The following is a 15946-nucleotide window of genomic DNA, read 5'->3' as shown; positions in this document are numbered from 1 at the left end:
GAAATCCCAGGGGGACGGGGGGGGGGGGGGAGTCCCCCCTACCCAAAATAGTAGGGGGGCACAATATCAAATGCCCCTACTATTTTTGGTATTTTATGATGGAAAGAAATAACATCATTCAAATCAAAATCGAAATAAAAACATGTATTTTGGGACGAGATTACCTTACTTATGGGATGAAAACCTTTTTTTTTGCTTGTCAAATTTTTCCAGCCCCTTGTCCCCCTTACCTTTTTGTAGAGATTCCTTCGCTTGTGTTGGCATCGGCATCGGAGGTCAGAACCGCATCTTTCAAAAACTTACAATTGATCTGATCAGCCACAACTATGGAAAGCCAGCAAAAAGCAACATCTAAAATGCATTTTTGTTCATGAAGTTTTGTCCTTACATCGATCATGTCAACGTGTTAAAAAATTCAGTGTGCCCCTCTTTGTTGACAAACTTTTGTGCAAATTTCCATAGGGTATCCATACATATAGTTCAGGTTGCATCCGATCATGGGGAGAGTTGTAGGTACATGATCGGACCAATCGTAGTTACGATTGATATCAACCACAACTATAGACGGCCAGCAACATCACCATCTAAAATGTATGTTTGTTCAAAATATTTTCTAGATATGATGTATGCGCATACATTCATCATTATCTTGAAAAATCAGTATGATTCTATTTGTTTACTATAAGGAGATTGTGCAAATTTCTGGACAAAAAATGGTGTGGATTTCCACGCAGTTGAGATTAATTGGATCAATCGTAACTCTTTGTAAGACGGGGCCCAGGTGTCCTCGGGACCTCATCTTACTGATGGTTTTTAGTTTCCGTGGTTTGGATTGATGCCCCGATCAACCACAACTGTATTGGAAAGCCAGCAACCGCAACGTTTATATTTTATTCAAAGTGGTTTCTGTAGATTATGATGTTACTCGTACATTAATTTGTCTTGATTGTTCACCGTGCTTCCTAATTTTTTTTTTTTTTTTTACGAAACACATTTTGCAATTTCTTGAGGAAAAATTGTAATGATAATTGGTTTCCATCCTTGAGGAACCCTGAAGTCCTATCTTGGACTTCCGGTTTTGCCGGGCAGGTCCCTGCAGTGGAGTAATGATCATTTTTTAGGGGGCTAGATATTGCGTATGAGGCGAAATTCCTAACCAGGGAGCGAAAAAAAAATGATATTTTAATACAAAAAATAATTTTATGACTTGTGAGTTGTGATAGATTTTGACATAATATTCATAAAATGATATCATAATTATTTCACCGCTTTTTCCACTTCCATTTCTTACATTTTCTCCTTTTTTTATTGCGAAAATGTTTGGGACAATGGCCTCAAGGCCCCCACGCCGTCCGTATAGGCCAGTAGGCCCTCGGACGAGTGCAAGAACTATGATTGAATTAGTAGGTTGCAAGCCACCTGATATAATTATATATTATGATTTGTTTCAGAGCACTGACCTATAGATGCGCTTCTTGTGTGTGTTGGGAGGGGGGGGGGGGCTAACAAACCTAAATCTGGGACATACCAAACACTTTTAGTTGGATCGTGGACAGGACAGGGGCGGCGATCCTGGGGGCTGGGGGCACTGCAATGCCCTCACTTTTTGAAGCACCGAAAAGTGCCCTTTTGTGCAAGAAAAATGCCCCTTACGAACCGTTACTGTCCTGCCGCTTTCGCCTGGGGAGGACCCGTTTTAGGTGTAACCGAGTGCCCTTTCTCGTACAAGTGGCAATTTTTTTATCATAAATGCCCCCTCCCGAACGTGTTAGGGGTCTACGCCTCCTGAGAAGAACTCGTTTTATGTGTGAGCAAGGGCTTCTTTGCCTTCTTATAGGTGCCCTTTCTCATATCAGTGCCTACTTTTATCCAAGAAAAGTGACCCTCATGTTCTGTGCCCCTTTCACCTGAGAAGGACCTGTTTTATGCGTTAATGAGTGGCTTTGAAACAAGGAAACAATATTCTTATTTTTATGTTACTACTTTTGAAGGAAAAAAAAACTTGTAAGAATAATCCAAACTGCTTTAAGTTTTATGATCGAGTCATGTGATTTGGGTGGATAAGAGAGAAGGGATTTTCTGAATATTATGTCAAAATTTATCTTAAAATTGGATTTTTATTGTAAAAATGTCAAAAATTTTGCTCGCTCACTTTGCCCGCTCACAGCTTCTCAAAGGTTTTGCTTGATTCGACATATCCCCCTCATGTTTGGTTCATTACACCACTGTAGATAAGTCTTTTTTTTTCTTTGGTTATAAATATTACTCTTTTCAAAAGAAACGGCCCGGTACCCCTTTTCCTGCGACCCCCACTTTCAAATTCGCTCTGCCGCCCCCGGAATAGGATGCGTATGTAACTAAATCTGACGTACTACGAGTGTGAAAAGTGAGCAGATTTTTTTTTTAATACTGACTGTTTTATGAATTGTTAAGGATTCATGGGCGCGTAGCGCTATATATAGCGATATTTGTTTAATACCTCAAAAACAGCGGAGTGAGCCTAGAAATATGAGGGTCAGACATGGTGTATGTAACAAATTAATCTGAAAGATAAAAGCGATTAATTTAAATTAATATACACAAAAACATAATTATGTAATAGATTTTGACACTTTTGATCAGGAAGGGGTATCATATTTTATCCTTCCCTTTTCCTTTTCAATATTTTCCTTCTTTTTCTTTCTTGTTCGTGACCCCCCCCCCCCCCTCCCTCCATTCCCCACTTTTTTCAAGTAATGAAACATGATAAAATGATGGGTTACACGTACACATGGAGCTTATGATATATGCATTCAGTGTTGCACCAGTACCAATGTTCATTGCGAAATCGTCATTCATAGTACGGTACGTGGTCTGCTGCTTGTGACTAAACGATATTAAAAGTAAGAAATAGCCGTCATCGTTGTTCATCTCTCCTGAATATTTTACAGAGTATTGCATCATAATCTGACACTAATTAGTGGGTATATAGGATGACAAGGAATAAGAGAGACACTCGGAATTGACTGCAAATTAATTTCGAATTTTACTGTCAAACGAATCGTGGTTTCGTCGCTCTGTATACGAATCAGTTACTGTTCGTGTTCAGATTGCTCCGAATTCCGCATTGAGTTGAGTGCGGAATACTTTTTGTAAGTAGAATTCTTCCCGACTCCTTTTATCAAAATGGCTGAATGGCAGGAAGTATCACATGCAAAGGACAACGACCGTAGAGAATTACTCTTAAAAGGAAAGGAGATTGCAGAAAGAATCGCCCTAAGAGGACTTGATAAAAGAATCTTTAATTTGAGCCCTCTCAACTTCCTTGAAATATCTGATGCTGGAATAGAGGAACTTCCAAGTGAGATTGGAAATTTGTCACATTTACTAAACCTCACTCTTCGTGGGAATAAGCTTGTAGTTCTACCAGATTCGATAGGTAAATTAGCACGCCTACAATTCCTTGATGCGTCAAGAAATGCTATTGAAGACGTGCCGGACAGTTTGGGATGTATCTCATCCATTCACACACTAGATCTGAGCCAAAACAAGCTTAGTGTGATCCCAGAAAGCTTCAACAATCTCTCCAACCTGGCATACCTTAACTTTTCTCGGAACAGTTTGACGGATCTGGATGTGATGCTTCGGGGAAATTTGCACCACCTCAGTGAAGTTCTTGCTTCTCACAACCAGATTGAGACTATTCCATCAGGGGTTGGGGGCCTGGAATCGCTGCGCACTCTAGATTTGAGCGAAAATAAGCTTCAGGAGTTTCCAGCACGTCTTTCACTTTGTCCGAAGTTAAAAGAACTCCATCTCGTTGAAAATCCTGTCAAGGACAGACGACTCAAAAAATTGATTCAACAAACCAGAGGTACAAAACCGATTCTAGAATACATCGCTACGCATGGGAAGAAGGAGGAGGCAGAGGATGTATCTGCAAAATCAGCTAAGAAAGGGAAGAGGAAAAAGAAATCTTCGCAATCGAAGGATGAGGAGACGGAGCAGATAAGGCAGATGATTGAGGTCATGTCCTTCAGGAATTCCTCAGATCAGCTTGAAATCAAAGCATGTAAATCTGTTGTGTTTGTACGGCCGTACATCGCCTGCTGCATCGTCAGGCATCTGAATCTGTCCTTTGGGAATCGCTTCAAACAGTTCATTAGTGCCCAGGTAGATACATATGTAGTCCTCTTTGTAATTTTTTTTATAAGTGCCTGTGGCCATGCATGCTACTATGAATTTATCTAGCATCCAATATAAAACATGCATTTTATCGGTAATAATCCAAACACAAAGGTTTGCAATGGATTGTAAATATGAAAAAGAGCTCTGATTGGTTCTTACTCAGTCCAGGTGCATGCTTCATTGATCTTGATTGGCTAATTGATAACCAATTGATTGCAAACTTTTGTGTTACTGAACTTCATGACGGTTGTTGACTTTCTTTCTACGATGAATAAAGGTTATATTTACTGGAATTTAAATTTCAGACTTGTGATATTTGTGGAGATATGTTAATCAAACTTTACAGAAAAAATTGTATTTTTTTTGCAAAACTTCTTGCTTCGTTTCAGACTAAGCTTCACGATGGCCCACTCTGTGCGAAGAGGACCACTGCTACCATAGCAACCCATGACCTGAAGTGCATCAAAGGACCTTTGACCTACGAGGGCAAATCACCATCTAGCATTGAGGTAATATGGGTTGATTTTCTTCTTCTGGTGTAAGTAGCACTGCTTCAAGATGATGAAGATAAACACTGGTTGATTATTTCACAATATAATATTTTGATAGAGAACTGCAATGATATACCCGCACATGTAAATGAAAGATGCTTGATTGATTTTATATGTGAAAGAGCTTTTAGAGAATTTATTTTAAGGACAACATCTCTTAAATTTTAACAGTACTAACATTGATACTAGATAGTTAGTACACCTACTGTTATTTTTTTTTTTAATTTACTTTGATGTCATGTATTGCAACATTTTGTTAAGGAATTGCAAATTAAAAAATTAACATCTGATGTTGCAATGGGTTTATGATATTGCATACATGCAAGTCCGTAAGTCAAGTGTCCATTTGATATTGGTGAAGGTTTGAGGAAAATCCAATTCTTAGAATTTTAAGTTTTGGATTTGTGACATCATAAACGAGCACCTGTCCCATATATTTGTAATATAAAATGCATGAATTTCTATTTTTAATGGTTCGTGATGACTTAGTTTTGTTTTCTCTTTAGAAACGGGTGTGAAATGATTGTTTATACTGAAGGTACAGCAAAAACAATATCCATTTCTGAGAAAATTACTATATTGATTTTTTGCCATACGATATGTTGGAAAGCTGCTCGCTGCTGGCGTCACAAGTCAAATAATTTAAATCCTAATAACTTCTTTATTCTTTGATTTTTAAAAAAAACAGATTTTGACAATATTTTTCATTTTTGTTTCTGCTATTTTTACACTAAACTTTTTGTGAGGGGAACTTCCCCTTTAAAATATTTGTTTGTTAACAGGTGGGTGTTGACTTTACCCTTATAGAGCCAAATCAACTCAAATGAAAATTTGGGATATACCATCTATCTGTCACTAAACAGGGGTCACCAGTCAAGCAAGAAGTCATATGTAACTAACAACCAGCTTTTAAAAACTGCCCCAGGTTTATTTTATGAGATTTGGTCATTGGCCCGTATTTTGAAGTCGGGTTTAAAGTTGTGGTTTAAGTATGGACATCCAATTGTTACATTATCACTAACAGTAGAGATATCATACTTCAGCTCATTCGGCTCTCAAATCATTCATAATTGTGTAAGAAGTATAAATAGATGATTGTCTTCACCATCGATGAATCAGGAAAGAGCACAGTAGACATAAGAAACATACAACTTAATAAAAAATTTGATACTTTTGGCTTCCCATACTTAAACCACAACTTTAAACCTGAGTTTAAGTTAAACCCGATTTCAGAATACGGGCCATTGAGTTTTACAAAATGGCAATGTTTTTCCTTCCCTTTTCCCTTCCACACAGCTCACTCCTCTGGGTAAGAACAAAGCGGTTACTGCTGAATCATTGATGAAACAGCTTAACCAAGAAGCTGATGAACTCCGCAAAGAACTCAAGAGGAATACTGTCTCTGGGATCCATAAGTAAGAACCCATCTTGATTAATTGATAAACGGACAAATCATATTATCCACGCTCTTTTGTCGACCTGTCAAAACTGATGGTGTTTCATCATGATTAGTGTAAAAATGATTAATTTAGACAACCATCATGAAAATGACCTGCTATGTAGATAACTTAGGATTAAGTGTTATAGTTTATCAGTTTTATCATAATTATCATCGTCATCAATATCATCACCTTCATTGCCACCATCATAATCACTTGTATCATCATCATAACTGCCATCATAATCACTGCAGTCATCACAACCATAAGATCATCACCATTATCATAATCATCATTATCATAATCATCATCATCATCACCACCATCATTGTTATAATAACTGACATCATCACCATCATTACCAATAGTCAACATATCATCATTATTACTGCTATCATCACCACTTTTGTCACTATTATCATCATCATCATCATTATCATTATCATAATCATTATCTCACCATCAACATCATTACCATCATCATTATCACCGTCATCTCCACGACCACCATTATTATTGTCCTCACCACCATAATCATCATCAAATCACCATTATTGTCATCATCATCATCACCAAAATCATCACCATCATCCTCTTCATCATCATCATCATCACCACCATCATCACCAGCATCACCACACCATCATCATCATCACCATCCTCACCATCATCATCATCATCATCACCATCATCATCATCACCCTCCTCGTCATCACTGTAATCATAAAATCATTAATGTTTGTCATTCTGCTTCAAGGTACCTCAGCCTATTGGCCCATCAAGAGCTCTACCCAACCTTACTGGATGCCGCTGGTCATGTGATCTCTCTTCCACCAATCACAAATTCAGATGTTTCAAAGGTATTTTTTTTTAAAATCAAAATCACCTCCTAACATGTGGCTGTCACCAATTGACACCGGTTAAAAAAAAAATCCCAAACGATCATAAAGTGGGTTCCAAAAGAAAGTGATCAAATTTTACAAGGGCAATTCACAAATTCCACCTAGTCAAAATGAACAAAAGTTTTACACAGCCTGCCTTTAATAATCTTTTACTAAGCCCATGTCAATAATTAAGATATTGGTTCAATAACGGAGAGGCAAAAACCCCTCACATCAATTCGTTTCAGAATCCAAAGTCACGAAATGGCAAAAGAAAGACCAATGAAAATGGGATTGGATTAGACAGACTTCCCAGTTTATCACAGATGTCCTTCAGAGGAATGTTTAAGTGATTGGCTCGATCACTTTATTTAGTTTATGGAACCCAGTTAATTTGTACCGAATTTACACCTCGAAAGATCGCTTGGTCCTGTTGGTGAGGCTAAGGGGAAGTAAGTCCCAATTCCCACTAATAGTAAGAGAATGAGCTAGGATAGCCCACTTTTCTCAACATCTCAGTTTGGTAAAGAGAGTTAAAGACCTCATCATTTCAGGATTACATATTCCTGCTTTAAACAAGGCATTGCATGGTTATTGCTACACTTTTGAGATTCAAGAAGCCAAGGTCAGTCATTGGTTTCAAAACCAAATTCAATTATTGGCATTAAGCTGTTTATTTCCTGATAAAGATTTAAAACTGGAACTGCTGCTATTATGATCATGATAGCAAATGATTCTATAGTTTAGGCAAGCCAAATATTTTGATACCCCCCCAAAGAAAAAGCTGAAAACCAATCATTTGTTTACAACGTGAAATGAAATCTTAATACTGAGATAGAATATTCATAAAATGGTAAAACAGCTTGACATGACACATGTTGGCATGCATGCTAAATTATTCAGGCGTGGATCCCCCTTTATTCCTTTTTATTCATCTATATGAATTGTCTCCATATTCTGAAGCCAAGTTTTACCTGGACCATGGTCTCAATCTACACTATATTTATGGGAAGCCAAAAATGTCAAACTTTGTTTTACATTGTTTGTTTCTTATGTTTACTGTGCTTCTACCTGATCCTTTAAAGGTAAATGCAAGTTGTGGTAACGATATCAAAATGAGTTTGTACAGAATCCAATGAAATGATCACCAAAGTGTCTGTTTGTATGAAAAAACAATATGTGTCAAAGGATTCTGGAAGAAACTGTGGAATTGCTGAGAAATTAGCAAATAAGCACAGGATTCGGGTCAAGCATCGGGCTGACATTCAAAGCAATAATAATAAACTATCCCACGTGCTCTTACAATGTATCTGTGTTGGTGATCTTCAGTGTAAACATTTTTCAGTGTAGATTTCAAGATTTCACTATTAGGGATTTACAGTGTGTAACAATTGGCTATCCATAGTTAAAACTACAACTTCAGATTAAAGTTTAAATCAAACCTGACTTCAGAATACATCCCCCTATGTGTATGGTTTAACTTTGTCATTCATGTTCGTTTTGGAAAACTTTCATCCAGATATCTCGATCCACAACCGACATCCTGATCGAGGTGACCAGCTCGGAGGACCTAGCCTCCTGCAAGAAGGTATTACAGGCTCTCCTTGCCAAGATGCTCGAATTAAACCTAGGAAGCAAAGGAGAAGCAGACGAAGGGCCTGGAGCGGAGTCTACCTCAGAGGACAAGCAGAATAAGCTTGTGGTTGAACAGGCGAGGGTCGTCAACGAGGACGGCGACCTCAGGGTCATCTATCCATCCAAGACGGATCTTGACGATTTACCAGGGGTGACGGTTATACGTCAGTAATGTCACAACTGGATCTTTAGGTAGAATTTTATGATTTTCTATACAGAATTTTAATTAGATTTATGATGAAATGGCATTAATCTGATTTGTACTTTTTGTGAGTACTCTTTTAGGCTAACAGGATTCATGGGCGAGGCAGGAACAACTGTGAGGGCAGGGGGGCGAACACTCCTTTAGTTTTCTAGTTGTGACACACAACAGAAAAAAATAGGAAAAAAGAAAAGGAAGGAAAAGGAAAAAGAGTAGCTAAAACCTAAAAGGTAACTTTTTGCTTCAGGAGGGGGGTGGGGGAGGCATCGTTGACCAGACTTGGTCATATTAGAGTTGTAATGCTGTCAAACTCACATCTTAAGCAGTGCATGGGGTTAAGTGAGAACAGAGAAAAAAAGACAAGTCAGACAAGTAAACACAGAAGACGGTTATTTCATGGACTTTCCGTTTTGGGTCGGGACAAGGTCAATTAGGGTCAGTGGCCAAAATTCACAAAAGTGGCTTTGAAAACAATCAGTTGGACCTATGGTCTATGCAGATTTCCTGTATAAATTATGCTCAATTTACCACGTATATCAAAATTTCCAATGCTGATGCACGCTTTTTGTCACAGTGTGACGAATTGGATCCTCCTGCCATGGTTAAACATGTAATTTTATTAATGAATGAAATATAGGGGCCCGTATTCTGAAGTCAGGTTTAACATAAACTCAGGTTTAAAGTTGTGGTTTAAGTATGGACAGCCAATATTGTTACATAATCACTAACAGTAGAAATATCATATTTCAGCCCATTTGGCTCTCAAATCATTCATAATTGTCTAGGAAGTATAAATAGATGATTGTCTTCACCATCGATGATTCAGGAAAGAGCACAGTAAACATAGGACACATACAACTTAATAAAAAATTTTGATTCAGTTTGGCTTCCCATACTTAAACCACAAATTTAAACCTGAGTTTAAGTTAAACCCGACTTCAGAATATGGGCCAGGAAATACAGAAAATCTGCATAAACCATGGGTTCAACTAATGGTTTTCAAAATCACCTTTGTGAATTCAGGTGATACACACAGTCATACATTCTGCACACAGATGAATACATACAATGCACGTTATTTGGCTCAAACTTTGGGATGTCACAATGGATATTAGTTAGTATTTTGCTTAACTTTGGCTTTATTAAGTAAAATGCTTAAGATGTGATCTGAATACGAGTTCAAGCATTCTGCTTTGCCAGGCGAAATGCTAAGAAAAATCTATACTTACAATTGAATACCGGCCCAGATGTTTGGTACTTTCTAAAAATCAAGGCGGTAAAATGATTTCGTAGCGACCATGAATAGTGTCCAGTTGAACGTTAGATTTGGATTTAATCCTTGTGGACTTGAATTTGAATCCTTTGAGATTTGAAAATATCATGAATGAAATTATGAAAATGAACCCAATGTTTGTCTTGTCACTACTTACAGCCACTCTATCTAATTCCGTTCCTTTAAAATGATAGTGTAATGAAGTGTAATGTAGGAAGTCTACGTTAATGAGAACTCATGTACAATCATAGAATCTATCATCATTATGTGACACATTATATTGCTAGTAAATAAAGAGGCTGTAGTAGGAGGAAATTATAATTTGTAAACAAATATTCGGCATTACTCCTATGTATTAAGATCGCATGCTCGATCTTTGATGAAAATCCCAAGTCAGAAATCAAAGATCGAGCATGCGATCTTAATACATAGGAGTAATGCCGAAAATTTGTTTACAAATTATAATTTCCTCCTATTAAAGCCTCTTTATTTACTATCTATTGTCCACGGCGGACTGCATTTGCATATTATGCATATTATTGAGTCAGAAAGAAGAGGATCGAGGGTATTTGAATTCCAGTTCATCGTGATTTAGCCGTGAACCATAATAGCCTGGTGGTTAAGTCGCTGCCCGGAAAGCAGTAGATGGCAGGTTCGAACCCCACTGGTTCCAATTTTTCTGACTTGTGACTTTCATCAAAGATCGAGCATGCGATCTCAATACATAGGAGTAGTGCCGAAAATTTGTTTACAAATTGAAAAAAATATTGCTTTATCTAATAAAGAAAAATGAATGACACAGTCAAACTCATATGCTTTTAGATGTTTTGATGTTTATTGATTTTTCCCCTTTTTTTCTTCTGAAATTCACACAGAACTGTGTATTGCACAAATAAAGTTATCACCATGGAAACTTGAACATAACTGCAAAACATTACACAAAATAGCTCTATTTTGTACATGTACAAATGATAATGAAAAGAAACTGTTAATCAATATATGAATGTACATATTTATAATTAAGTTCATGTAATTACAAACTTAAAATTTACAAAAAATATTACAATTTTTGCAAAATAAATGAATTCATGTAAAAATTTTATCATAGAAGTTGATAGTACAATCTCATGAAGTGTGCAAACGGTTTTTTTTTGCTGATAAAATACCTCATATTTGAAAGTAAATTTAAAGGAATGGATACCTCTCTATAAACACCCCTCAAAATTATTATCCTATTATAATTTTCATCCATTTAAAACTTCATTTGAAAGGAAAATGATAAACATTTTAAAGGGGTTTGCAATTTACAATGAGAATCTATCGATTCTGATTTCACAATTAACTTTTGATTTGATTTGACTTTATTTTACATATTTCACAAGTACAAACAAAATTTGAAAACAATATCAGAAAACTCATAATACAAATCAGACAAGGCATAACAATGAATTCAAATTAAAGAGAATAGCGATTTGGAATTAAAGACAAATAAAAGGAGTGAAATATGAGGGAACCTGCATAAAAAAGCAAGGCTTGTTAAGTCTGCAGGATCCAGAAAAAAATTCGGTCTTAATGAGGAGAGGACTGGACAGGTAAGAAATTGATTATAACAAAGTAATGCCAAAATGTGACGATTGTGTAATTGAAAAATTATATTCAAAATTATATTACATCAAGAAAATGTATTTTGGTAATTCGTATGTAGAAATTCTTTGTTCTCTACTTGTAAAACTAGGTTGTACTTCAGAACTCGGAGAAGTCTAAATATAAAAAAAACTGAGATTGGTGGTATTTAAGAATTTTGACTCCCTTATTGTCATAGAAAACTAAGGTTGTTTAAAGCTTTGGCAAAGGTTTATAATATTCGAATCCCTAGTACAAAATTTAGTGACTGTTAATATTTTTCCATCCATTGTGTACTATGAAAATTTGATTTTCACAGTTGAGTATAGCGCCCTTTCTTGTCAAATTATTTTTTTTCTAAACAAAAGCCATTCGAACATTTGTCTTAGAAATATTTTATAATTGCGTATCAGAGAACTACTAACAATCATTGTATCCTAAACAAAAAAGTGAAAAAAACCCGGTCACTCGACTTATTTAATAGACACATTTGAACTCTAAAATTTACTCATAATATGAGCTATAATGATCGCCTCTTTGCCACAAAATTTATTTGAAGACGTACTCCTTCATTTCGTCAAAGCATACTTCGAAAATTAATAATCCTTAGGCTTATCAAATCTCAATACAAACTCCCTAAATGAGATTTTGAATAACGACATTGTGTGATGTGTGAGGTATAGTGAGACCATTATTTTATCCAATTTGTGTGAGACACGTGTGCACGTGAAAGCGGTTTAGAATTCCCAATTCGTCCAATTGCTAACTCGTCTACTATCATTTGGTCTCCCATCAGTTCGTCCACTATCCACATGGTCTAATTGCCAATTCATCCACTCACCGTTACGTCCAATAACTAGTTGATCCAATAGCCATTTAGGTCATTTGGTCTAATTGACTAAGTGTTAATTGTGCAAAATGAATGAAAATGAAATGGATATTAGACCAGCTTGTTATGAGACGAAATGGTGATTAGATCAAGTGATGATTGGACCAAATGGTTGTTAAACGAAATGCTGATGGACGGAATGGCATTAGACTAAATGAAAGTAGACCATGTGGTGAGTGGACGAGTTGTCAGTAAACGGATTGGCAATTTACCGTTAAAGCATGTAAGATGGACTTCTGATGAACAGTGCTGCGAATATATGACGGAGAGAAAAGTGAGTAGTTTGATTGACAACATGAACAAGGGGAGAAGAATTTATGAGAGATGATGTTTAATAAGAGGAGAAAACGGGAGTGTGAGAATAACGTATGAAGAAAGACAAGGAAAGTGGCAAATGATGGAGGGGGGGGGGGTAATGAGACAAGAGGTGTGTGTGTGCGCGCGCATGCAGGGAGGAGGGGCACGAGAAAGGTCAAGTACATATGTAATTAACATGATAATAAAATGAGCGGGAAAGGAGAGAGAGTGGGGAGATATGATGCCACGGAGTAATTATCTCTGTAGTGATACAATCAAATTTGAAATATTTGATTTTTCCATAGACGTGTACCAATGATGAAAATTACCATTTTAAAAGATTTTCCCTTTACCCAAGTAGCAAAAAAAAAACATCTTTTCACTCTTGGAACACGACTGGAATGATTTATCGTTTTTACCAAAAGGGAGATTTGCATATTCACTCCATCACTACACAGCCTTGCTCACCGTAATAAAATCAGAGCCCGGGGGGGGGGGGGGGGCACTTACATTGACGAGTGGATATTATGCGCGACCCCCAAAACACGTAAAAAGGATGTCTATTTCAAGATAGGGCACGTTACGTACGTAACGTAATAAGGGTATCAAAAACACTAAAATAATGAAAAAAGGTATCTATTTTCGCTAGGATAGCGAAGGTGTTTGGGGTAAAATTTGCGAGGGTGTAAAAAATGTTTTATAAATTAAGGATGTATTTTTGTCCCAAAAGTCAGCACGACGTGTTTAGAGTAGACGATTTGCGCGAGATGTGGGAGGTGGGGCTGTACTAAACCCAATGATGTAGGTAAAGGTAAAACCGACGTCCGTGACATAATAAAAATATCGCTGTACTTGTTTAGGAGGTCAATTCAGGGAATACTTGCCAAGAGTATCGTTTTGTTTACAATATTTGTTAAGGTAGGATTTCACACGCCAATACTTGTTAAGGGGTGCATTATCAGAATTTGGAAAATACGTGTTTAGGGTGCTTTTCGAAACCCCATGGTCGCGCATGGTATCCACTCGTCAATGGAAGTGCCCACGGGAATCAGAGGCGACTCTCTGCATGCATACATATCTATTAAATACTTTTCAGGTTTTTGTTTATAGAAAATCCGGTAAATTTTCGTTTTATACTCTTAAAATGTTGGGTAACATACTGTCCACACAACAATTGGTTAGAAAATTTATCCAACTATGGGTAGTTTTTAACCAATGCTATGTAGTTTCCACCCAAAGCACACGTTATTGGTTTAAAACTACCCAGAATTGGATAAAGCTTTAACCAATTGTTGTGTGGACAGTATGTTGCCCAACATTTTTTAAGAGTACCCTTAATATTGCGTTACTATTTGAGAATTTTTGCTCCCACTGTGCGCGACGGATTCGAGAACTTAAATAATGTATTGTCAAGTAACCTTGTTGACAATGACTCAATGAGGTCTTTGTCGAAAGTTGGTGAAACAAAACAGCAGTTTCGTCCTGGATCCTGGACAAACCAAATATTTGCAATATATTGTTCGCAAGCTGAGCTTTGAAACTTAGGACAATCTGTTGTCTGGGTTCATCAATTTTCGACGAAGACCTCTCAGCTGTTCATTGTCATTGGTGAGCATTTTCAATACATTTACTGTGTTCTAGAATTCGTCCTGCGTACCTGGCAAGGCGAAAGCTCTTAATTATGACTCCTGGTCACAAGGGCGAAAGGAGAAGAAATTATTTAGTACACTGCATTATGCCCCAAGCTCTTATCAGATCATCCTTATATAATGTATCATCATAATAATCTGTCTTAAGGATGTACTTCATTTAATTATCACACTACGGGTTATTTTTAAGAATGTGACGTGCATCTTGCACAACCGGGAATATGGGCAATACGATGTAATTAATTAGATAGATGGACCCCCCCAACAAAAAAAAAATCTACGGGGATAGATCAAAATCACATGGGTGAGATAATTATTTCAGGCCTTCTGAACGAAAGGCGTGGTGATTTTATGAACGTATTTCATCATAATATAGGTACTCTGTTGACGGCCTTCAAAATTAATGAATTGCTTCAGGAGCAAAGAGATTTTCAGCTCAGAATTATTTCCCCTAATTGATATGTATTCCTTCAATTAATTTCGACAAGAATAGTCCCTTTTGCAGGGGTTGGTTTTAAGCACAGGGGAGGTATTTATACTAATAGGCATAATTGACCATTGTCGAGAATATGCCACCCTTGAAAATGAAAATTCTTATAAAGGTATCAAGAGGAGGGGGAAGGGGGGAGGGGAGAGGTGCCCTAAAAGAGAACGTGTGAGTTAAACCTTTATATTCTAAGTCCGTTGGAGTCTATGGAAAACCTGTGTTGTAGCAAAATTGTCCAGTCCCCAACGGGTTAAGGAATAAGAATGTGATACAGCTAACTTCGAAGAAGGAGAAAAGGTACATTTGTGAACGTCATCAATAAATGAAATTAAATTCGAGAGATGAAATGTCGGATTACATTGCTCGATGGTGGATGAGCAAATTGAATATTATATTTGTTTCCTTCAAAGGACACTTTTACCAATTAATTAATCAGGTCGATTATTACTTTTTTACAAAAAAAAACACACATTTACCTTGTAGTCATAATTTTCTTTTTTTTTATTCATCCCTGTGTTTATGGGTTGAGGGAATATTACACATCGTTGGTTTAGGTAAAAGCAGTTCAAGGCGGTTCGCCCCCTACGTTGGATGCAACCAGAGTCATTTAGCATATACATGGGTCGCAACAAGGCGCGTATTGCTACGTTAGGCAAGCACAGTTCAAAAGAAATTCCGAAACGTTGTTTACACCAGCACTGAATCAGCTCCGAATCCATCCGAATAGTCGTATTCGGGTGGTTTCAGTAGACAAGTAGTCTGTTTTCCCTCCAGGAATGTGAGGAAATTCAGGAAGGATTCGGGAACATTCGAATTCCCTGAAACCATCCGAATTAGGCCGAATTCGGCTAGA

At 37.1% G+C, this 15946-nt stretch overlaps 1 protein-coding gene across 1 annotated transcript; it reads left to right on the top strand.

Moving 5' to 3' along the window:
- Positions 1 to 2820: 2820 nt before the first annotated feature.
- On the top strand, positions 2821 to 9563 carry LOC121427830 (leucine-rich repeat-containing protein 47-like). The gene is made up of 5 exons (XM_041624397.1): positions 2821 to 4152; positions 4557 to 4676; positions 6015 to 6133; positions 6915 to 7017; positions 8558 to 9563. The coding sequence occupies exons 1-5, from the start codon at positions 3166 to 3168 to the stop codon at positions 8843 to 8845; spliced, it is 1617 nt and encodes a 538-aa protein (XP_041480331.1). The 5' UTR covers positions 2821 to 3165; the 3' UTR covers positions 8846 to 9563.
- Positions 9564 to 15946: the final 6383 nt, after the last annotated feature.

Source organism: Lytechinus variegatus, chromosome 14, assembly GCF_018143015.1.
Source record: "Lytechinus variegatus isolate NC3 chromosome 14, Lvar_3.0, whole genome shotgun sequence".
Taxonomy (NCBI): Eukaryota; Metazoa; Echinodermata; class Echinoidea; order Temnopleuroida; family Toxopneustidae; genus Lytechinus; species Lytechinus variegatus.
The sequence above is the reverse complement of the archived record's forward strand: the minus strand, read 5'-3'. Positions and strand labels throughout refer to the sequence as shown.

Bases quoted from the DNA above. Each gene is read 5' to 3' on its own strand.
- LOC121427830 (XM_041624397.1), top strand. From the start codon at position 3,166: ATGGCTGAATGGCAGGAAGTATCACATGCAAAGGACAACGACCGTAGA. The intron at 4,153-4,556 runs GTAGATACATAT...GCTTCGTTTCAG, and splicing joins AACAGTTCATTAGTGCCCAG to ACTAAGCTTCACGATGGCCC. The intron at 6,134-6,914 runs GTAAGAACCCAT...TTCTGCTTCAAG, and splicing joins ACTGTCTCTGGGATCCATAA to GTACCTCAGCCTATTGGCCC.